The following is a 23,468-nucleotide window of genomic DNA, read 5'->3' as shown; positions in this document are numbered from 1 at the left end:
CCTCTGATGTTTCTTCTTATCTGGCAATCACTTACAGTGGTACCTCTGGTTACGTACTTAATTCATTCTGGAGGTCCATTCTTAACCTGAAACTGTTCTTAACCTGAAGCACTTTAGCTAATGGGGCCTCCCGCTGCTGCCGCACAATTTCTGTTCCCATCCTGAAGCAAAGTTCTTAACCCGAGGTACTATTTCTGGGTTAGCGGAGTCTGTAACATGAAGGGTATGTAACCCGAGGTACCACTGCATAGTCAAGTAAGATGACAATGAGAACTGGGGTGGTGGTGGGGTGGTTGAAGGAAACAAGAAAACAAAATAATCAGAGTGGTGGCACATGGACCTCAGTCAGGCCAAACATGTACTGTCCAACAGTCTCCTGACAAGACTAATTGAGATCAGTTCGGGTAAACAAGATATTAACAATAGTAATAAATACATGTGCCTTTGATTCAGTCTTACAGATAATCTGTGCCAATCAAATGTAGGAATTTGTGAACAGTGTGAATGAGTTTCCTTTGGGCAACAAAGCATCAGGCATAGTGAGAAAGGGTGTGCCTGCTCATACATATAAAAGAAGGGCAAGTTCTTTGTATCTGGCAGATTTATTCCACCATGAACCATTGCCAGGTGGTATTGCTAAAATCAACTGTGAAACTGCAGAATGCAGCTTGGTTACCGGAATTATTGCAAAATTTTACAAGTGTGAAAGAAGGTAGCAAATGTCCAGAGCAGCAAAGGGCAGAGTACAGCCAAGCCACACTCATCTACCAGGACTGGAACTAGAAGAACTGGAGGTGTTATTGGTGGAGGTCACACAGGAGAAATACTGTTGCTGCCACCATAAGAAAAGGGCTACAAGCAGAATGCCAGCAGAATGCAAAGGTGACAGAAGCAGAAGAACTGTGAAATCCTTCTCTCTGTAGAGGTTACCCAACCTAATGACAAGAATCTGCTTCAGTGTATTGTGCAAATTGGAAAGACACCAATCCAGGCAAAATTAGGTGATGTGACATATGCTCTTAAGAGGTGCTGTGGGCTTCTTGAGGAACTGGTAACACTGATCAGTGTGAACACCATGGAGCATTATGTGGCTCATTGTCAGAGACATGATGACATGTGGGAGGAATATGATGACCTAAGGAACAATAAGTCATTATGCAGCAAATACAAATAATTTGGCACCTGCTGATTTACAGTGCATAGAAACATACAAGTTTGGTAGAGGCTGCTGCAAATACAACTGCAGAATTATGGCACAGGTTTAGAGTAGATCAGTCAGTGTTGGATTTCAAGTGGTGTAAACTAGGAATTCCAGTTTGATATATCAATTACTTCATTTTGAGGGCACTGAAAAATGACTGAAATATTCAGCACAGGTTTGGAATGACTCAGACAAAATTGAATTAATTGCTTTAATTGCATTATGTATCATGCAATTTTGGTGGCGCTGCAAAAATCTGGCATAGGATTGGAGGGGATTACAAATTTGGGGGGTTCATAGTCAACACAGCTCCATGCCACCAAAAGATTGTGGAAGTTCCTTCAGTTTTTGAAGCAGGGGTAGGAGAAATATAGGGAGCTAGAATTAGTATACACAAACACCTCAGACAACCCCTGGCCATTTTAACAGTAAAGTAAGACAGCTGTAAAAGGCAACTGGACAAATGCCAGCCCTCCCTGGGGGCAGTCACTCCACCAGACAGCCTCAGGAAGGAAAATAAGCTGAGCTCCTTACATTGCTGGGGGCTCAGCTCTATTAGGCACCTCTTCTCCCTCAGCTGTGCCAGCTGGACATTATAGGCGCTGTTTAGCAATTGGTATATGAGTTTTTATTTTACTCTTCCCTTGGCAGTAAGCCTCCAGGTAGGGTCAGTCTCATTTTGACTATATGTTAACTGCTCCTGGAGTCCTTTTGGCTGAAAGGCAGACAAGAAATGCTCTAAATAAATAAATAAGCAAGGAAGCAGAGGCCATAGCTACATCGCTGCTGTTGCTGTGGTAAACTGCCCTTGAAGGTGGAGACCTTCATTCAAGGGCAGTTTACCATAGCAACTGCAGCAACAAGTGAAGGTTGTTCCATTCATGTTTTGTTTTAGGGAACAGGAGCTATACAGGTGTTTAGTATTAATCTAAGAACCAGAGACAAGTCCATCCATCCTTCCTTCCATCCCTCCCCACCCACAGCTGTCTTGCAACATGCCAAGTTCCTAAAAGCAACTTCAGCATTCAAGTTAGTCCACAGGTTGTGCAAAAGCTGTTTTATACTAGGCTTTGCTGCACATACACTTGTGTTAACCATATGGGGCCTAAAAGGAAAAGAAACCAGCTTGCTTAAAGCTTTCCTGCCTTTCTTCATAAGGAACCTGGCAATTTGCTATTTAGAAAACTGATTTCACTGTACAAGTTATAGGTAGGTAGCTGTGTTGGTCTGCCATAGTCGAAACAAAATAAAAAAAATTCCTTCCAGTAGCACCTTAGAGACCAACTAAGTTTGTTCTTGGCATGAGCTTTCGTGTGCATAAGGGTGGCGCTGTGGGTTAAACCACAAAGCCTAGGACTTGCCGATCAGAAGGTCGGCGGTTCGAATCCCCGCGACGGGGTGAGCTCCCGTTGCTCAGTCCCTGGTCCTGCCAATCTAGCAGTTTGAAAGCACATAAAAGTGCAAGTAGATAAATAGGTACTGCTCCTGCAGGAAGGTAAACAGTGTTTCTGTGCACTGGTTCGCCAAAAGCGGCTTAGTCATGTACACCAACTCCTTCGGCCAATAAAGTGAGATGAATGCCGCAACCCCCAGAGTCGGTCGCGACTGGACCTAATGGTCAGGGGGTCCCTTTACCTTTTTAAAGCAAAGGTCAAAAGCACATCTGCAACAAAGCTTTTAATGTGGGCTTCACTGCATTTCTGAATGAAAATACAAACAAGTTTTCCTCCATTAATCACTTTTAATGTTTGAAAAAAATGAATGCATGTCCCAACAAGATTAGAAGAGTACCTCTATCTGCATTTTTTATTTGAAAGCTGCTCTAAGTTGAAAGGTATGAATATTCTGTGGTAGAGGAACAACCTTGCACATAAAATTTTGTACTTATATATAATCTACTTCAGGTAGCAAAGGAGAGGGAGAAGAGGTGCTATGAAATCCTTCTCTAGCTGAAAATGTTTTATTAAAGCAGCAAGACTGTTTGTTTTTGCCTGTATAAAGCCAACTGAAAACTTACCTTTTATATATCCAAGATTATGCAAATATCAAGAGTCTGTAAGCAAAAGCAACATACAGTTCTGTTTTGCTCAGTAAAACTTGACTCTTAGTATGTATGGGACAGGGACAGGGAATTGTTTGATGTATAAAGGAATTTCTAAATTAACTGCCTTAACAGTTTTATATATTGATAAATTCACAGGATTCTAAGCTTGATAAAACCACTCTCTGTAATTTTAAAAATTGAACAGATACACTGTTAGTTTCTCTTCCACCTCAAAGGAAGGAAGAAGTGGTACCATTCAATTTAACTGTTATTTAGAAAAATACACAAGCCACTACTTGAGGGATTTATGCTGAAAGCTGTAGGTTCCCAAAGAACAGGCAGAGCAATAAAAGTACTTTGCCCACAGAAAACACATTGTATACATATGCCTGTAAGACACGATCTGGGGGAGAGGCAAACTTATTACAAAGCTGCCAGTAATGTAAAACATTTGGTTCTCCAGTTGTTGCTTGGACCACAATTCCCATCCTCCCCAACTACAGGCCATGAAGATTGGGAATGATGAGAACTAGGCATCCAACAACCTATGGAGGGTTAAAGGTTAGCCACCCCGATGTAATCAATTACTGTTTTGCAGGGTTGGGGCATCAAAGAGATCTGTATTTTAGGAAGAGGTCCCTGTAGCACCAAGTTTTTCAATTTGTGTCTTTTCAGTGATACCCCTACACCCAAGCAGTGAACTATGAACACCCCATTTCTATCTGTTGGGCTGTTTTGGGTGTCATGCTGTGACTTTAATACTGACGGGGGCAGCTCTTTGCTATCTTGCTCACTCTGCAGGGGAGAGTCACACCAATGCATTATTTCTAACCATAATGGTTTTCATTCCAAAGGCATTAGTACAGCAGTGCAATTAAACCTTTATTGATCTATACAAAAAGCTTTACATTTTTAAAAACAAAAGTGTGTTCATTTATAACAGGCATAAGCAATTAACATATTTCCACAGCAAGATAAATATCCCCATCAAAACTACCAGCTCATTCTATGGCATACCATAGTGTTGGGCTAAAAACAGCTGTACAGTGGGAGAGGGCTAATATTAGTGTTATTTACATTGCCATGTTCAATACCCTATACAAGGAGGGAACTAAATCATATTCAGGGGTGCAATTTTATTGTTCAGTTTTTGTTTTAATCCACAGTGAAACATGAGCTGTATATGTAGCTGAATGATTCCTGTCATATTCTTCACAGGGAAGAGCAGAATGTTGGGATCTTCAGCATTCACCACTCACTGGGATGGGAGAGGAAAGATGTGAACCTTGTTTGTGCTGGAATAAACTGAGAACACAGCAGGCAAGTGTCTTTGGGCAAATGTAGTGGTGTGTGTTTTTTGCTCACTTGTTTTAACTGATGACACAAACCCAGTATCATTTTCAGGACCTTAATCAAGAAGGTTCCCACTAGTGAGGGTTGTTTAAAAAAAAATAAATCATTTCGGGAGGATTGTTTTACATTTATACCTACCACACAAAAAGTGGCCACAGAAAGGTGGCTTCTTTGCCCACTGCTAGCTCGTCTTGTGCACTCAGCTCAAAGTTCACACCTTGCTTAGACAACACTCTCTCGGTTAGCAGAAGCCAAGACTGCTCGGCGGCAAATTGGGCAGGTAGAGTTTTCTGACAGCCAGCGATCTATGCAGTGCACATGGTACTCATGAGAGCATGGGAGCTTCCTCAGTTTGTTCCCCTCTGTGTATTCTGTAATACAGACACTACAGGTTTTCAGAGCATCACTTTCACCAAAATTTCTCATGGCTAGGTTGTCAATTTGCTCCTTGGTGAGGCCTCTGGGTTGGTCATCGTCTTCTTCATTAAGCAGAAAAAACTGAGCCAGGCTCAGGAATGGGAGTGAGCCACTTTCTTCAAAAGTAACAGAACCCCTGGCATTCCGTCCTTCTCGCCTAGCACTAGCTGTGGATGCCCCTTCATTATTGCCTTCATATGCCTCTCCTGGTGCAGAAGGATCAGGACCTTCATGACTTGAACCACTACTATTTCCACTGGCACCTCCACCCTGCGGTTCTGCCATTTCTACATTTGGGGTTGGTGCTGGGCCACCAGGCTCTGCATCGCTATCGCTGTACATGAAGTAACTGAGCTCACCAAAGCCAGTCATTATCTGCCTTAACATGGTTTGAATGGCAACAGACGTCGTCTCGCTCAGGCCTGTATTCAAAATTCTACGGATAGGAATCCTAATGGTACTGACGTAAGTTCTCACTCCTGCCCTTTCTGAGCGTGAAAATGTGCGTCTAAAACCTCCACGCTCACTTTCATATGTCACAGTATTGTTTGGGGTCTGGGATCTTGATCGGGTTCGGTTGGCTATACTGTCTCTCTGCCTGTATTCTCCTGGACGGACTCGTCTCACTTGCAAGTCAAGGACAATAGTTGGAGGCCTCTGTCCAGGGGCTGCAGACTCTGCACTGCCATTTGTTTCTGGAGGAGCTGTTGCTTGAGGAGAGGGTCTTGCTTCAGGAGTTGAAAATAGCACTGTATTTTCACTGGGCATCTCAGATGTAGTTGTATGCTGCCTTATTACCATATGCTGTCTTGTTCTAGAGCTCCCTTCAGCTTCACTTACTGGGGGAAGGTCAGGTGTCTGAGAAGATATATTATGATGCACCCGACGTGCAGATTCATTCATTGGATTAAGGGGTGACCTACTTCTATCAGTCCTAGCTCGTGTCCTCCTCTGTTCTGGACTTCGGCTTCTTGATCTCCTCAGGCCTCTGTGAGGAGCAACTGCTTCATTTATCACTTCAGGGGGACTAATTTCTGGTCCAGGCTGCACTACAACAGGAGGAGTCTCAAATCTTGGAGTCTCAGCATCACTTTGGTTATTTTCCACTTCTTCTCTGCTGGGCGGTTCCACAGATGGCTCACCCTCAGTTTCAGGATTTGGGTTACCATTATTACGATTGACGTTTATTTCTAAACTGAATCTGAAATCCCCACTGTTTGGGTTAGTCCGGCTCACTGCCCTCCAAGACTGGTTTCCTCTTTGCCCACTTCGTGTTGTATTCCCAGTCTGTCGAACTGAGTTAAGCCAATCTATTATGGAATCGCCATTAGATACATCTTCTGCGGACTCGGCACCTGCAAGACAAGAGCAACTGCCAGAGTTAGGAAACTGGAGAAACTCTGGGCTAAACACTTTCCCAACATTGCTATGAGTTAGGGTTTTGAAAACAAGTCTGAGCCACGATACTTTCACATGCATGCATTTACTGTAGGAACCATAATGGTAATTATAAATGCACTCTAAGAGACCCTGTAAGCTCATTGTGTCTCACTAAGTTGATAAGAACAGCAAAGCTGCCGTAAAAATCATTAAGACAGGTTAACTCAATCCAGGGTGCATGCGATTCAAATGTCTATTCAGCAACAGAAACCTTGTCAGGCAGTCATTAAGGTATCAGTTTTGTAAGGGCTAAGCAATATGAAAAGGTATTGTGGTACTTGAAAGCAGTGATGGTTAATTTCTTTTGGGCTGAGGGCCACACTGGCCCATTAGTCAACTCTCAGGAGCAGCATGCCAAAATGGACATGGAGAAAGTGTAAGCATTAACAAAATAATAATAATGACACCATTTTGGAGTCTTATGGAAGTCACAAGACATTTAGCGCGCAGAATCATAGGAGGGAACATGCAGGAGTGGTTGGATTTTTAAAAAAAGACAATTAGTTCCCCACCATCACTCTGCCTCATTCTGGGTCCAAACGAACCTGGGCACTGGCAATCTTTCATCAATTGGATGCACCTAAAATGGTCACCACCTGTACTTTTAACCATGGCAGAGGCAGCAGATCCAATCTGTGCACCACCTCTTAAGATGAAACACCTGCAGCAGGGTCCTATGCACACTTACTTAAAAGCTTTCCCACTAAGGCCTGGCCTGGTTTCAGTGCAACACCAGGTAGGTTATCATCCATGCATAAGCTAAGAATCTTATTTAAACCAGGCCTGCAGCCACTGTATGCCCAATGTTAAGCATGCCAGTGCAGAAGCTAGCTCAGAAAATATATTAGACATGTTCGTTGCCTGGAAAAATCATGTTTGAATCATTACTTCTTTCAACAAGACTTAGCTCCTAGTCAGCATGCTTTGTACTTTCATTCCATTTATGATTAATTGCTTCTTATAAAACATCTCAGGGATTTAATAATAATGTCATCAACAATAAAATGTTGAGGCTTACAGGCTACTTCCCAGGTATGAAGTCGCATGAGAGGAGAAAGAACAAGTAGCCTCTGACAGAAGGTAAAGGTCAATAAAATGCTGTTTACAGGGATGTGAACAAACAAACAGATCTATTTTTTTAAAAAAATGCCACAATAAAGCAGCCAATGGTGGGACTAAGTGCAATCCCAGGAGTACAATGATAGAATTTGTTTTATTTGACATGTTGCACATCTCTGGCTTCAGAATTTCTATTCCTCCAATTTCTAACACAATTCCTAATGTAAGATGTTTTACCTCAGCTGATGCTGTCAGCTGGCTTGTTTTCTTGAAATCAAACCACATGGGCCAATGCACAGTGTTTTGCAAGTGCAAATGAACACTGCACCACTTGCAAACTGCAGGGTTTGGATGACCAGCTGATTGGTGATTTTTGCAAAACCCAAATTCAGTGTCAGGTGGGCGTGGCCTGGCCAGAACTGTCTTATTGGCCAAAGGAGAAAGTGGTCTGATGGGCCCACAGGCTAGAGCAGAGGTTTTCAACCTTTTTGGGTCCATGGTTCCCTTGACCAACTACATTATTTCTGCGGAACCCCTGTGGGGCTCAGGAGTTCAGTTATGTCACCCTTTGCCTGCAGAGCCAGCAGCCCCCCACCCCTCCCTTGCGGAGTGTTCCCTCATCCTCCTCTCCTCGGGAGTCCTTTGGGCAGCTGCAGCTGCTGCCCCTGACCTGCCTCCCTTGCCCCAAAGAGAAGTGCCTCCTCACACTGCTCCACAGGGGCCTGGGAAGCACCCCCTGGCCAGCACCAGAGGCACCATTCACCTGGGCAGCTTGAAGCCAGGGCTGCTGCAACAAACAATCTGTGCAAGCCTTTGGGAGGCAGAGATGTGATGGGGCATTAGAGGAAGGGAGGGAAGAAAAGAGGGACAGAGGCCAGCGTTGCTTGCGGCACCCCTGACCATCATTCAAGGCAACCCAGGGCTAGAGGTTTCTTTTTGCTGCTCTCAATGAATATTACATACCTCTATTGTCTTCCATGTTCTGCTGGGGTGGGCCTTCCTTAATTTGCTGCAGCCTTCTCAGCAACTCTTCTTCAGTAATTTCACCTGCGGAAATAGTTTTCAAGAGGTGTTCCAGATAAACCATGATTTTTATTTAAAATTCTGAAGAATCTGATAAACACAGGTAACAACTTTCCAGATTATCATTATCCTGGGAGGCTCCCAAGCGAAAGATTAGAGAAAAGTGGGGGGTGGGTGGAGGGGGGGGGGGAATGGCACAGACCAAGAAACAGTAAGCTATCAGAGATGCCACTTGTTTAAAGAGGTATAAGAAGTCAGGTCACATGGAGGCTGCTCTCTAAGATAGGCCTTCTGTTGAAAGAGTGTATTTTCTTTGGCACAAAGGTCAGGTATATTTAAAGAGAGACCTGTGACTTCCAGGGCTGTGCATCTCACTGGATCCAGATTATTTAGGATCTGGGAAGTGCCCACTAGGAAGGTATGTAACCTGTATGGTATTTGCTTGACAGTTCAATTCCTAAACTATTGCTAAACAGTTTGTGTGAGGATTGTGCAAGGATTGAAAGATGAGAGGTAACACACACTACAGATCAATTTTCACACCCAAGGATTCCTTATTTGAAAGCACTCTTTGCTCACATGAGTTAATAGTATAGGAATCAGGTATGCCTGCAAAGCCATGAGGAAAGACTTGCTGAGACTGTGGCTTTAAGGACATAGCTGTGCTCAACTAAGAACATGAACAAAATGCTTGTTCCATCACTCCCTCCTAGGAAAGCAAGCACCCCATGTGTAGACAGGCTGGATGCTAAGGGAGAGAGATGTCTGCAAAACTGACCCTCACCCACCCTTGCTAGGTAGCGCAGCTGGTTCTGATATATTTCAGCACCAGGTGAAGACCATCATTTACAACTGATGGGTTTTATCTGGCTTTTAAAATGCTCTTCTGACCATCGCCATCTGTTGTATGTATCTCAATTCTGTTGTATTATTTTAACTACAGCATATCAAAATTTTGTACAACTACTTTGTGAGGTTGTATACCTGAAGAACAGTAAATAAAACATGAATTGAGAGATGTCTGTTTTGACTCAGAAAAAAAACAGTGCACCCATAAGCAAATGAGAAGTGAAAAGAGAAATATCCAACTCAATAAAAGTCAGGCATAGTAGTAAGAACAAAAGCAAGCATTCTATTCTACACTGAATAGCTAACTTCAGATGTAACATTAAACTATGGTTTAGTGCTACGTCAAAGAGCTACAGCAAGGCTGAACAAAGCATGAGACTTGTGGGCTCCCCTTCCCACACCACCTGAAGGAGGGCTTCTGCAGAGACTAGTTTCACTTTGTGAAGAATGTTGGCTTGTTGGATCATACAAACAAGGAATTCCAGCTTACAACAAATTGTAGTAAGTTCTGAAACATGACAGCTTCAAAACAAGGGTTATGAAGGTGGCCTGTTACACTGGAATGGTACTTTACAGGACATATGGCGATATACAGGAGGAGGGAGGCAGTTCACCTGTGCAGTGCTAACCACACTTTAGAATTATAAGCCAATGTGGTTGGTATGTAGTAAGATGGCAAGGAGGAAAAGAAAACTACTGGCTCAGATGCTCCTAGGTCTGACATAATATAAATCTCAGCATGCCAGAGATTGTTGAAGTGAGACACCACAGCTATTTTTTTTTTTTAAAAAAAGAGTCAACGGTAGAAGAAGCATTACAGACTGAACCCAAAATGAAGTTCCAAGACTGAGAAGGAAGCATGATGAATCAAAGACAGGCAATAGTCCATAACAAATAACAGAAAGAGAAAAGGGAAAGAAAAAATTAGAACTTGACAGCAGGGTCTGCACTAAGGGAAAGCAAAAACGAGCAACATAAACTGGGTTGGGGGGGGGGGGGGACTGAAAGAAAAGAGAACGAAGGAATGTACAAAACACCTCCAAAGGGATCAACATAACAAGAAAAGGGAAATGATATTCAATTTAAGTTCAGTCACCAATCACATTTAGTCCAAGACTCACAAAGGTGTGCAAAAAGAAGTAGTGAGGAGTGACCTGCAACGCTCTGAAATACCTGTTTGAAAGTATATTGTCTGAACAGACAATTAAATAAATGGAAGCAGGAGGGAGTGTTGTATAATACAGGCCATAATAGGGGCGATAGGAATCAGCAAAGTTGTTTTTATAACCAAGTGGTGAGAACAGGAAATCATAAGAGGGGGGAGACATTTATTCTAATGAATATACCACAAGTAAAACAATAGAAAGGGTGACCAAGTTCAAAAAATACAAATGCTGAGGGCAAAAAAATGTTTCTAAGACAGGACTGGGGGGCGGGGGGGGGATGCTAGAACTGTTTTTGCCAAATGCTAAATAGCCACAACAAACCTGAGTGGTGACGTGGATTTGTAAGAAATATAAACAGGTGGAAAAATGTCAAGAGTGAAAGAATGGACATGCGTTGCACTTGTGTACACAAGCTAACAGTCCAAATCAGCACTGATTTTTAAAAGGTCAGCTTATGGGAAAGAAAAAAGCTAAACAATGCATGCTCATCAAGAAAAAAGAAAAGAAAAGTAGAAGGTAGCTGGTAGGGTCAGGAATCGATGGATCAAAACATTTTTGGTTGACCATCAGTCTGTAAAAAAAATTTGAAGCACCCCAAGCCCACACAAGGATGGGAGACATGGGCAGTTGAAGGCAGTGATTTTTGCCATAGAAAACTGTCTGGAGAGGACTGCAGTTGTAACAGGTGGTCAGAAGTAGCATCTCTGCTCTGCCACTAACTAGGTTTGCTTCTCATCTGCAGCAGGGCTGGGGGAGTGGGGGGAGGAGGTGCCTTCAATCCTTTAGTAAAGTGAAGCAGATACCTGCAGAGTAGTGCTTTTTCGCTTCATTGTGCATTGCTTCTTTGAATGCTATCATGGTCAAATGCCACCAAGACAGCTGACCAGCAGGGCCAGCACTAGTTCCTGGAGAACACAATATGCCTTACATGTTGAAAGCAAGAGCCCTTCAGAATACCATGTGTAATCAATTTTGACATAAGCAATTATTTTCAACCCTTGTTTCTGAGTTAAGAGCTAGTAAATTTTGATCACATCTCAGTGGCAGAATTTCCACACCTGAAAAGGATTTTAATTGCATCCAGCACATGAAGTAACATACCAGGGGTGCCTAGCAAATTGTTATCCCTCATTAGCCTGTAGTCTTCTTCACTCAGATTATTCACGAAGTGATAGAAAGCTTCTTCCCGATCCAGGCGGTCCAGCTGACTCCGACGCTGTGCTTCAGACTGAGCGACACTTCCTTTATTATTAGAATCTGAGCTTTCCATGTTGATCAAAGTAGGGAAAATGTCTACAAAAAAGGAAACAGTCAATTTGTTTAGAGAACCATATAATCCTGGCCCTATATACCAGAAGAGTTAAGTTTTAATCTGTGGATGCAACATAATTTTACACAAACATTAAAAAATAACAGACTGAAATAATGGTTAAATAATGGTTTTGTTTCTTAAGTATTTCAGGCTCTTTTTAAAAAACCCAATCCTAATTATCTAGCCCAGGTCTAGATACCAAATGGGCTCATACCAAGTGGGCTGTAAGCACACTTCCTGACACAGAAACCTGCAGGCCACACACTGTCTTGCTGTGGGGGGGAAGCCAAAATTTGACACTCCCCAATCTCTGCTAGTGAGGGTTTGGGAAAGAGGCAGGAGGACTCTTAAGCCCTCAGGCCTCCTTTCCAAAGCCCAGCACTTCACTTACCAGCTTTGGGAAGGCAGTGTAAAAGTGGGGGGGGGGGGTGTCAAATGTTGCTGAAGGCTGCCAAAAAAGATCCCAAGGGAAACATTCAGACCATTTTATTCTCCAAGAATTTTAACATGTGGCTACCAATTTTATTGCTCTTTTCTCTTCCTATTTATACAATTTTAGCCTACATTTTGCTGCTGGCTATAATAAATTTTAATATATATTTTTTTAAAAAATGGTGTACATTCTTACTTTTTGTTACCTGCTTTGGCATCATAAATAAAAGAGAATACCATGCAGAACAGTGAAAAAATATGCAAAGGAAGATCTGCATGATTTGTAAAGATACAAACATATTTAGTTTTTAGTTTTAACTGCAGTAATCTATTCCATTAGTCAGGGGCCATAAGCGGAGGGCTTTCCATTGTCTACTATGACCAGAGGACCATGCTGCCAACCAGAAATCACTTGATATGCCACACAGCATTGTCATCCAAGCCTAAGTGAATAACTTTTGAGAGAAGTACCAGAAAACCATCACAATTCTCCACCAGCTAGGTCACTTAGCTCCCATCAATTTATATATTCAAAAACAACCACAAAATTAGCACCTCATAACTGAAAAGATGTTTGAGGGCTTATATGTGTTTCTGCAAGCAGACTGCTTAGTGGAAAGAGTGTTTTAATATATCCTGCAACCAAATATCCAATCACTTCTTCAAACTACAGCTGCTAGCAGTCTGCTAAATGTGAAACATGCACACACTGGGGGGGGGGGGGGGGAATCAGGTTCAAAATAAAGGACACAGAATAATACAAAATAAAATGAGGGCCAAAGTAGACAATTGTTAGCTCCAAATCTGTGCCCTGAAGTGCAGGATGTACATTTGTTTTCTTCTCCATAAATTGGAGCAGGGGTCTAAAGGGATCATGAGCATAACATGGGGGCTGGGGCTTTAATCCTTTGCCCCCTGCTATTGTCCCCACCACCAGAAATTTGATGCAAATGGGAAGTCGTCCCCGCCCTGCCCCCCCCCCCCGCTAATGCAAAATGCTCTAGCATGGCCCACCAATCCAAATTGGAGACATAGTTGGGGCAAAGGATTAAAAGCATCCCTAACCGCCCAAAACAAAACAAAAACAAAACCCCAAACTTGAGGGCATTACCATCACTACTAGATCAGGTGACCATAAATAAAAGTTCTTTGAAACATGCCATGTAATTTTTCATACGAGATATTTACAACAAAATTATTGCCTCAGCTATGGCCCATCCACCACCTATGACCCTTTCGGGAAAGGAATAACATGGCCACTGTAAGCCATACTGGATTACTGCAATGCTCTGCTGCAGGGGTTGCCCTTGAAGACAGCTTGGAAACTTCCATTGGTCCAAACAAACTGCAGAAGCTAGATTACTGGCTGGGGTTTCATTTAGATCTCAACACAGCCTCAACAGCCGTATTGGTTGCCAGATCATTTTTGGACCCAATTCAAGGTGTTCATGTTAGTATTTAAATCCCCACACAACTCTGGCCCCAAACAGCCCTACACACTTTTTCATGTGTTAAGATTGGTAAGATCTTGGTAGTTCTGCCCTCAGAAGCTTGTATGTCTGTGGCCCAGGAGAGGTCATCATTCTCTGTGTCAAGCCCTTGTTTGTGAAACTCCCCCTATACAGGCTGGAAATCTGGGTCCTGCTAGGCCTACATATGCATCACACCCAGCAGTTATGGTATGTTTTATGCACACTGTAGAGCACTCATGATGGATCAGAATGGATGACACTATGTCACAGCTGAAGAAACTGCTCGAGTCGACTTTTGTGTATATATTTGCTGCTTTCAATAAGGGTCATGAAGACCTTGGCATCGGTTGGAGTGGCTGTAAAAGGAGCCATGGTGCCAACAAAAAAGTTAAGGTATAACGTGTTTCGGCAAGCCAGCACTAGATATGTGTCAAAGTTCCCTGAATGAGGAATAGCTGATACAGCAGCGGCCCTAGTTGCCCATTTTTCTGCCTCCCGGATAGACGGTGGTAATTCATTGTCTACATCTTATGTGGGTCTGCCCACAGTAACAATAAAATTAATGGAAAAACTCAATGGAAAGGTCCAGCCCCCTGGTTCCATTGCTAATTGATATAAAAGGATATAAAACCACTTTGACTGATTGCTTTGTCAATTATACTTAATTCATATGCAAAACATATCCAATTGCCTTATGCTTTAAATATAATATTTTATCTAATTTTATCCAATTCTATTTTCTAAGTAACATGTGTTTTGTTTCATTTAATTTTTTTAAGCTTTGTATATCAATAAATGGATTAATTTAAAGTTACTCTCCGTAGCCTGTGAGGTTTTTTTTAATTACTTTGTATGCGTTTCTTCCTGTTCTACTTTATAATGTATTTTAGATTGTTGTAACCTGCCCTTACACCTTAGGGTGAAGGGTGAGTATAAAAATAAAATAACAGCAGCAGCAGCAGCAGCAGCAACAATATATTCTTCCCCTAAAGAGTTCATAGTAATGTACATAGTTCCCTCACAACAACCCTGTGAGGTTGATCAGAGGGAGTGTATTTGACTGGCTAAGTGGCTCCTAAAGAGAATAATGGTTGAGTAAAGATTTGAATCTAATCTTCCCTGGTTTTAGCCCAGATGTGAGAAGTCTCTATCTGAAACATCGTATCAGTTGTAAAAATCAGTAAGGTATGGGTCTTTTATTTCAGGCAATCAGAAGTGCCACCAAACTCCTTAAGTAAAACCGAAGTGCAATATGTGTGCAGTATCTATTTTTCAACATTGTGCTATATCATCAGCTAAACATCGTGATATACAGATATATCACAATGTCTGAAATAAGGATGGAGTTATGTAGAGGCATTGGCTGGCTTCATAGCTTTCCCCACATTGTGATTTTTGTATAGCACACGCACACACACAAAACAGGGGGTGCATGGCCAGTTACCTGCAGATCCTGGATTTCTGTACCAAGCCAGAAGTAAATACAAAAATGACAAGAAAACAAATGCCTATGAAAGTCATTGGTGGCATAGCAGTGACTGAAAACCATTTTCCTGTTTGTCACCTGGACAACATTCTTATCCCACATAATGAGGGAAGTTGCTCTTTCCAAGCCTGTGGTTTAGAATGAGTAAGAGATTAAAGGTATCTGAGGAGTGAACTTCTTCATAGAGCCCAAATCTCCTTTCCTACACATATTCACATGGAAGAGTGAGGCATAACTGCCCTACAAACTAATTTATTACAGAATATCTAACATGCAATACTGAGAAGCAGTAAGAGTGCAATCAATATTTTTCCCTTGGAAGGTGGTGGACTCTCTTTATTGGAGATTTATAGGCAGAAGTTGGATGGCCATCTTTCATGGATGCTGTAGTTGAGATTCCTGCATTGCAGGGGGTGGGACTAGATGACCCTTGGAGTCCCTTCCAACGTTACAGTTCTATGATTCTATTATCATGGTCACAAGAGCTTGAGCCAAAGCTGAAAGTCCACTTGCTTCCAGGGATGAAGTGAAAATCTGAATCATGACACTATAGCTACCAGTCAATACACCTATCAATTTGCTTTTCACCCCAGGGCTCTTCTGGAAGCACACAGAAGCCCAGAAGAACTCTTGCCTACAACAGTGATGAGCAGAGAGCTGTGGATTGTAGCCAACTATGCCCATCTGGGAGAGCAATCAGGCTGGGGTGTGTGTGTACAAGGGAAAGAGCTTTTTCAACAATGGCTCCACATTTGTGGATCCTGATCCAGGTATAAGACAAGCTCTTCATTATCAAGCCTATATGTGGGTCTATGGCTTTTTCTTGATTTTATTAAGGAAGCTGAAATATATGGTGCTACTTTACTGACACTGTATTTAATTTTAAGGTTTGACAGGGCAAGGTTTCTGTTCACTATATTCACTATATTCATATTTATTTTACTGTTACAGTGGTACCTTGGGTTACATACGCTTCAGGTTACATACGTTCCAGGTTACAGACTCGCTAACCCAGAAATATTACCTCGGGTTAAGAACTTTGCTTCAGGATGAGAACAGAAATTGTGCAGTGGCGGCACAGCGGCCCCATTAGCTAAAGTGGTGATTCAGGTTAAGAATGGACCTCCGGAATGAATTAAGTACTTAACCCGAGGTACCACTGTACTCATTTTTACACTTATGTGTTTTGATTACCATTTTTAAATACATGTGTGGCCCATGTAACCTGTGTCTGATGCATCTTGTTGGGAAGTTTTTGTTTTTTTAAGTTGGGTTATAAACCTATGGAAATGAAAAGTCCACCAAAGCTTGTGCCATAATAAGCGTCTTAGTTTTTAAGGTGCCACAGGCTTTTATTTTACCTACCAATGGAACCAACACTAATGGAACAGCATTGCTGGCCAGCAAGAACTTTGGAAGTGTTCCCAGAGGAGCAGGGAACACTTCCACTTAATTGGATTCTTGACACTATCCAAGTTCCTGTCACTATCCTCCCTATCTCCCACAATTTATTATCAAATGGTGGAGCTCAGAAGAAAAAAATATATCAAAGCTGTTTACAACACATTAAAACATCAAATAAAACAATCCAGAATAAAACAAATTCAAGCTTCAATGAAAATATTTCAGATCCTTCTCTAGGTAACATTTTGCTTTCCCTGTATTGATTTACCTACTTAATTTATATCACTGCCCCATAGCAGAAGTGCTCTGGGAAGCCAGTGTGGTGTAGTGTTAGAATGCTGGACTAGGACCTGGGAGACCAGGGTTCAAATGTCCACTCAGTCATGAAGCTCACTGGGTGACCTTAGGCCAGGCACAGCCTTTTAACCTGCCTCACAGGATGATTGCAGAGATTAACTGAGGAGGGGGTGAACCATGCATTCCACCTTGGAAATAAAGGTGGGATATAAATGCAATAAGTAAGTTCTTCTGCTTACCTGCTTAAGAAAGCTGGAGAGGCTATCCAGATGGAGATGTCAGTTGCCATCCTGGCATCCAGAGATCTCCACATGGTCACAATTGGGCCCACACCAGTAGCAAAATGCACCTAAAGGTACGCCTGCCCGTACGGGCCAGTCTTGACAGACTCTAGGGTTGTGCGCCCATCTCACTCAAGAGGCCGGGGGCCAGCGCTGTCCGGAGACACTTCCGGGTCACGTGGCCAGCATGACATCGCTGCTCTGGCGAGCCAGAGCCGCACACGGAAACGCCGTTTACCTTCCCGCTATAAAGCGATCCCTATTTATCTACTTGCACCCGGGGGTGCTTTCGAACTGCTAGGTTGGCAGGCGCTGGGACCGAGCAGCGGGAGCGCACCCCGCCGCGGGGATTCGAACCGCCGACCTTTCAATCGGCAAGCCCTAGGCGCTGAGGCTTTTACTCACAGTGCCACCCGTGTCCCAAAATGCACCTAGTACCTGGCTAATTTCTAACACTGTCTTGGGGTCATGGGTTCGAGCCCCACATTGGGTTAAAGATTCCTGCACTGCAGGGGGTTAGCCTAAATGATCCTCATGGTCCCTTCCAATGCTACAATTCTCTGATATTACCATATTTATAAAGCATTTTATACTATTCAATACGTTGACCATCATGAATTTTAAAAATTTTCTGCTATCATAGACCTAATTATGTCTACAAAAATTGTCAAATTCAACTTCTTTGAATTTGAGAAGCAATTTAAAATGCAATACTTTTTTTCAGCAAGAAGGGAAAGTCAAGTGACACTTGACACACGATTCCTGGAAATATAGGTTGCAGTGTCCAGAACAAGCAGTACCAACTTCCACTTTATAATACCTAACTGCAAGGTCGAAACAGGATCTTTAAGCACAATATTTAAGTCTCTACAAATCACAAGGCCTTCTCTCCAACATAATTATTTAAAAATTCATTTCCTACTTTTCACCATGGTGGACTCAAAATGTCTTAGAACAATTAAAAATACAAAATTTTAAACAAATTAAACTTCCAAAATTTTAAACCTCAAGAATTTAAAATGTCAAAACAATGCATTATGTAAAACAAACGGCAACAGTGTGATAACACGAAGTGCAGAAATAGTTTTGCCATTTATTCTGCTTATATGAAACCAATCAGAGTACAGGATTTTATTAAAGACAGCATTATCAAAGACTGGCTGAAAAATTCCACCACTATAAATGTTTCAGGAAAGCAGAGGTCTTACAATTCTCACTAGTCCCAAAGGTCTCTGAAGACTAGGTTCAAGTGACAGTGACACTGACCATGTTGTTTCCCCCTTACCACCAATTTTACTCCCACAATGGTCAAGTACCCTCTGGAAAGGAACAGTGGCAACCAAGCCCATCCTAAATGTGTCACCCCCACATGAATGCCAATGAATACTCAGACACTATATCAGAATCAATGCCCAAAGAGCAACATTCCATAAATAAGATCATGCTAGACTATATGTAGTATCAGACCCTCTTAATACAACCTTGTCAACAACTGAATACAGTGGTACCTCAGGTTACATACACTTCAGGTTACAGACTCTGCTAACCCAGAAATATTATCTCGGGTTAAGAACTTTACTTCAGGATGAGAACAGAAATCGTGCAGCAGCGGCGCGGCAGCAGCAGCAGGCCTCCATTAGCTAAAGTGGTGCTTCAGGTTAAGAACAGTTCAGGTTAAGAACGGACCTCCAGAACGAATTAAGTGCGTAACCAGAGGTACGACTGTACACACATTACATTAATCAACGTCTACTGTTATGTTTGTACCTTTGCTAAACATCATTAATGCTAACCAGGGTTTGAAACTGGATTGCAGAAGCCGATTAATGCTATACTGTGGTTAAGAAAAATTGGGGCGGCGGGGAGAGAGATGGCCTGCTTATCTCTTAAGCACAGAGCTACAAGTGATGCAACCCCTCACCCCAGAATTTACAGGAACCACTCAAAGCTTGGAGGAACAACAAAAAGTGCATATAAAACACTAGGACTACACTGCATTTTTAGTAGAAACCGTAGGAGCAGAAACAAGCTGGACAGGGAAAAGACAGCAAGTAGTAACTGCGAGAAGAACTGACAGTTGTACACTTCACTTGCCTAAAGCAGTTTTAACTCACTCCAGAGCCTCCTTCAGGCACCTCCCCACTTGTACATGTAGGGCCACTTCAAGAGGATCAAGCCATTGTGCTTTAAGGCAACATAATTAGTATTACAATCTCACTGCCTCACTATAACAAATCTGCCATTTAGGATTGTTTTTGATCCACTCAGTCTAGTAAAGGTATCCTGATAAACACAAAATTTGCAAGGCCATGTGTAGTTCACTTAAAAAATAATAAGACATAAATTGTGAATGTAGAGGCATCAGTTTCAGTTAAGTATTCCAATATGGGTTCCTAGAAAGGAACAACCCACTTCTGTAAGCCTCCTCCTTTATATAAGCATACTAGTAAAATTTGCCACCAAGGTTAAGTTTTTGGGACTTGCAGTTTTTAGATTAAATATTAAGCAGCAAACATTTTAGAAAGACCCTAGCAGCAAAAAAAACCCATGCATGTCATTTTCTGACCACACAATACACAAAATAAGAGGACAATTCTTCTCTAACCTGGACAGTCAAATCACACAAATATATCCCAGATTTTTTATAACTGCTCCAAATTAAACCCTGGCATTCTTGGCGTTAATTTTTTTTCTGAGCTTGGCAGGAAGTGAGACACAGCACAGTGGTACCTCTGGATACGATGCTTCTGGTTGCACATGCGTCGGGTTACAAGCTGTGCTAACCCAGAAGTAGTTGCTCCCGGATGCAAACTTTGCTCCGAGATGCGAGCGGAAATCGCGCTTCGGAGGCGCGTGTGCAGCAGGAGACACACTTTCGCTAATGGTTCCTCATGTTAAGAACAGTTTCAGGATAAGAACAGACCTCCGGAATGAATTAAGTTTGTAACCAGAGGTACAATGACACCTCTAGAGAGAAATAAAGCTTAACAGTTATTAGTCAGTAAACAACTGGTTACTCCCCTATCATGACAAACAAATATACATAGACACCTTTACAGTATTCTCTTTCATTCCCATTTGTTTTTACCCATACCTGAAAACCTGGACAGCTTCTGCCAGTCAGGGTAGGTAATACTGAACTAGATGTACCAATGGTCTGATTCAGTATGAGGCAGTTTCCTATGTCCCTGACTTTTAAGATACTGGAAAGTCTCCTCCCCTCCAACAATTTTACCCACTGTCTGCCTGCCCCTTGTCCTTGAAGGTTCCTCCCACAACAGCTACCTGTAATGTCAATTCTCTCCCTCTTTAAATCCCACCATTCCTGTGAAGGCTTTTAGCTCAAGCCTTTATTCCACATCCCCAAATGGAATAAATGTGCATGTTAAGGAGCAAATACAGGTGTTATTCTTGCCTTCCCTGGTTGTCTGTTCCCCCAGTTTAGATTGCAGGATGTTTTGGGCAGGGTCTAAGATCCAACTTTTTTGCCTTCATTTACTTGTGTAAAGTATAATGCACAATGATGCCATCATATAACAGCTTTATAAAAACTTGGATTGGACTTTAATATTGACTATTAAAAACTGAAGTATTTTACTTTAAAGGTAAAAAAAAGGTAAAGGACCCCTGGATGCTTAAGTCCAGTCAAAGGCAACTATGAGGTTGTGGCGCTCATCTCACTTTCAGGCCAAGGGAGCCAAGTGTCCACAGACAGCTTTCCGGGTTATGTGGCCAGCGTGACTAAACCACTTCTGGGGCAACGAAACACTGTGACGGAAACCATAGCGCATGGAAACACCGTTTACCTGCCCGCCACAGCGGTACCTATTTATCTACTCACACTGGCGTGCTTTCGAACTGCTAGGTTGGCAGGAGCTGGGACAGAGCTACAGGAGCTCACCCCGTCAAAGAGATTCGAACCACCAACCTTCTGGTTGGCAAGCCCAAGATGCTCAGTGGTTTAGACCACAGCGCCACCCATATCCCTTGTTTGCTCTGATCATCAGTTGAAGCCAGTTGCACTTTCTTCTCCATGCCAACATTTGGAGAAGAACAGCTTCTTTACATTACCTGTACCAAGAACATAACTAGCACACTAGATAAGGCAAATAAAGAAGGCACCTCAGGCTAACAATATAACTCTCATGGACCCACTCTGCACATCATGAAGTAATCTAACCCCTAGTTTTAACTTAGTTCCAGTTAGTATCAGGTAAAGATTGTCCGAAGTTCATCAATATAATTATAAGTGAAAATCCAAATATTCTGATACAATGACTTGAATTCTATGATAAACAAAGCTCAAATTAAAAGTCAAAGGATTTTGTTTTAATTGTTCCTATTTTAAAAGCTGCGTGGTTTCTGTTGATCCATCCCAGCCCCCCATAATATCACCTGCCAAAGGCAGTAAAAGGTACTCCATAATTTAGGTTATAGTATAAAACCTCAGAAAGTGAAAACAAATGTAGTGTTTTGCCCTTCCTGACAGAATCACTCAATAAGCATGTTGAGATTTACCCCCGAGAGAGATTATTGAGAAATTAAGACATCTCTAGCACAGAAAAAGGAGGACCAGATTTCTGGGAGTAAGAACATCAATGAAGCACTAATTCTGGGTGGGATTTCCCCATCAGGACTATGAGGTTCAGTGAACAGCAATGACAAGAGGAGGTATAATGATATAGCAACTAACCTCAGTGATACCCTACTTAAAACTGTCTAAATATTTAAGTTGGGCTACCAGCCTAAGAACTCACTTTCTTTCCCAGCAGCAAAAAAAATCAACGGGTCTTTCACTGTATTCCCCCTTCCCTAAAAAGGAAGATCAGGCTACTGATTGTGGCTTTTGTACATGGGGGAGTGTAGCATGCCTAGGTAGGGCTGACAAGGGACTCCTGCCTGGCTGAGACCCCTAGGAGCTGCTGCCAGTCAGCGCAGACAATACAGTTCAGTAAACAACTAGTTACTCCCCCATCAAGGCAAGCACATTATGAAATATATCTTCCTCATTTCTAACCAAGGCACCTTCATAGCCATGCTTCTGTCATTCACGTTTATTTTTACCCATACCTAAAATCCCGAAGAGCTGCTGCCAGCCAGTGCTGCCAGCAATGCGCTACATGGACCGAAGACCGGATCACTAGCTCAAGTCAGTACAGCATGAGACTCTTAATCCGGAGGTCGTGGGTTTGAGCCCCACGCTGGCTGAAAGATTCCTGCATTGCAGGGGACTGGGTTAGATGACCCTCATGGCCCACTTCGAACTCTACAATTCTAGGAGTCGGTATACGACAACGTTCCTATGTTCCTAAAGGAAAACCTCCACCCTGGGCGAGCCAGCAAGGCCCACCGGTGACAGCGGACCTCAGCCAGGGCGATATATTGGGCAGGCCCCTGAAAGAAATCGAGCCAGCTCACGCGGGTGGGTGAATAGGCGGCGGCTGAAAGGGCCGGTAGGGGCCCCTGCCCCGCTCTTCACAGCCTACCCGCGACCCAGCCCCAACGAGACGGCTCCGGCTGCCGTGTTCCCCGCCCGCTCCGGCGAGAAGCGGTGCGGCTGTGGAAAGACCACCGTCGTCGAGCCAGGCTTGGCCGGCTCTCCGCGGCCAGACCGGTGAGCCCGCCCGGGCGCCCGCTCGGCTCGGTCACTCACCGCCTCCCTCCTCTTCCAGCTCGTCCGCCGCCCTTCCGGGGTCTCCGTCCGGCGATCAGCCCGCAGCGGCCTGAAGCTCAGGTCCGTCACGTCCCGCTCCCCTTCTTCTTCTTTCTCCTCCTCCTCGTCGTCGCTAAAGCTCCGGCAGCGTCTGGCGCCCGACCCCCGACCCCTCCTCCTTCTTCTTCTCCCTTCCCTCTCCCGTCGCTCACTCAAGCGGCCATCTTACTCTCCATTGTTACTAAGGAACTTGGGGGCCGGAAACGGTGCGCTTCGGCGGGGGAGGGAGGGGGGAGGAGTAGACTCCGTTGGCTTTCGACGGCGCGCGCAACAGAGGAAGTGACGCACTTCCCCCGCCCTTCACCTCAGAACACCTCAGATCCTCTCCAGCGAGCGCATGCGCCTCTTCAGCGTGATGTGTAAGAGGCCGAAAGGACGGAGCATAGAGTCGGGAAAACTGGAAGGGAGGGAGCGGACTTCTACTCGCTGGTCTTTGGGGCGTCCCTTTTTAACAGGAGCCAAACCAATTAAAGAGGAATGGGGGGGGGAGATTCCGTAATTATAATCTTCTTCTTCATT

At 43.3% G+C, this 23,468-nt stretch overlaps 1 protein-coding gene across 1 annotated transcript; it reads right to left on the bottom strand.

Annotated features, from left to right (window-relative positions):
* Nucleotides 1-4,106: 4,106 nt before the first annotated feature.
* RLIM (ring finger protein, LIM domain interacting) lies at nt 4,107-23,173 on the bottom strand. Its single transcript, XM_028715197.2, has 4 exons — nt 22,890-23,173; nt 11,654-11,845; nt 8,478-8,561; nt 4,107-6,370 (listed from the first exon to the last, which is right to left on the bottom strand). Exons 2-4 carry the CDS (start codon nt 11,820-11,822, stop codon nt 4,821-4,823), a joined length of 1,803 nt encoding a protein of 600 aa, XP_028571030.1. The 5' UTR covers nt 11,823-11,845; nt 22,890-23,173; the 3' UTR covers nt 4,107-4,820.
* Between the last annotated feature and the right edge of the window lie 295 nt (nt 23,174-23,468).

This window comes from Podarcis muralis, chromosome Z (genome assembly GCF_964188315.1).
Source record: "Podarcis muralis chromosome Z, rPodMur119.hap1.1, whole genome shotgun sequence".
Taxonomy (NCBI): Eukaryota; Metazoa; Chordata; class Lepidosauria; order Squamata; family Lacertidae; genus Podarcis; species Podarcis muralis.
This window is presented reverse-complemented; position numbering and strand designations above follow the sequence as displayed.

Coding starts and splice junctions, on each gene's coding strand:
- RLIM (XM_028715197.2), bottom strand. CDS start 11,822: ATGGAAAGCTCAGATTCTAATAATAAAGGAAGTGTCGCTCAGTCTGAA. Junction 8,562..11,653: donor CAATTTGCTAGGCACCCCTG/GTATGTTACTTC, acceptor CTATTTCCGCAG/GTGAAATTACTGAAGAAGAG. Junction 6,371..8,477: donor GAACATGGAAGACAATAGAG/GTATGTAATATT, acceptor CTTGTCTTGCAG/GTGCCGAGTCCGCAGAAGAT.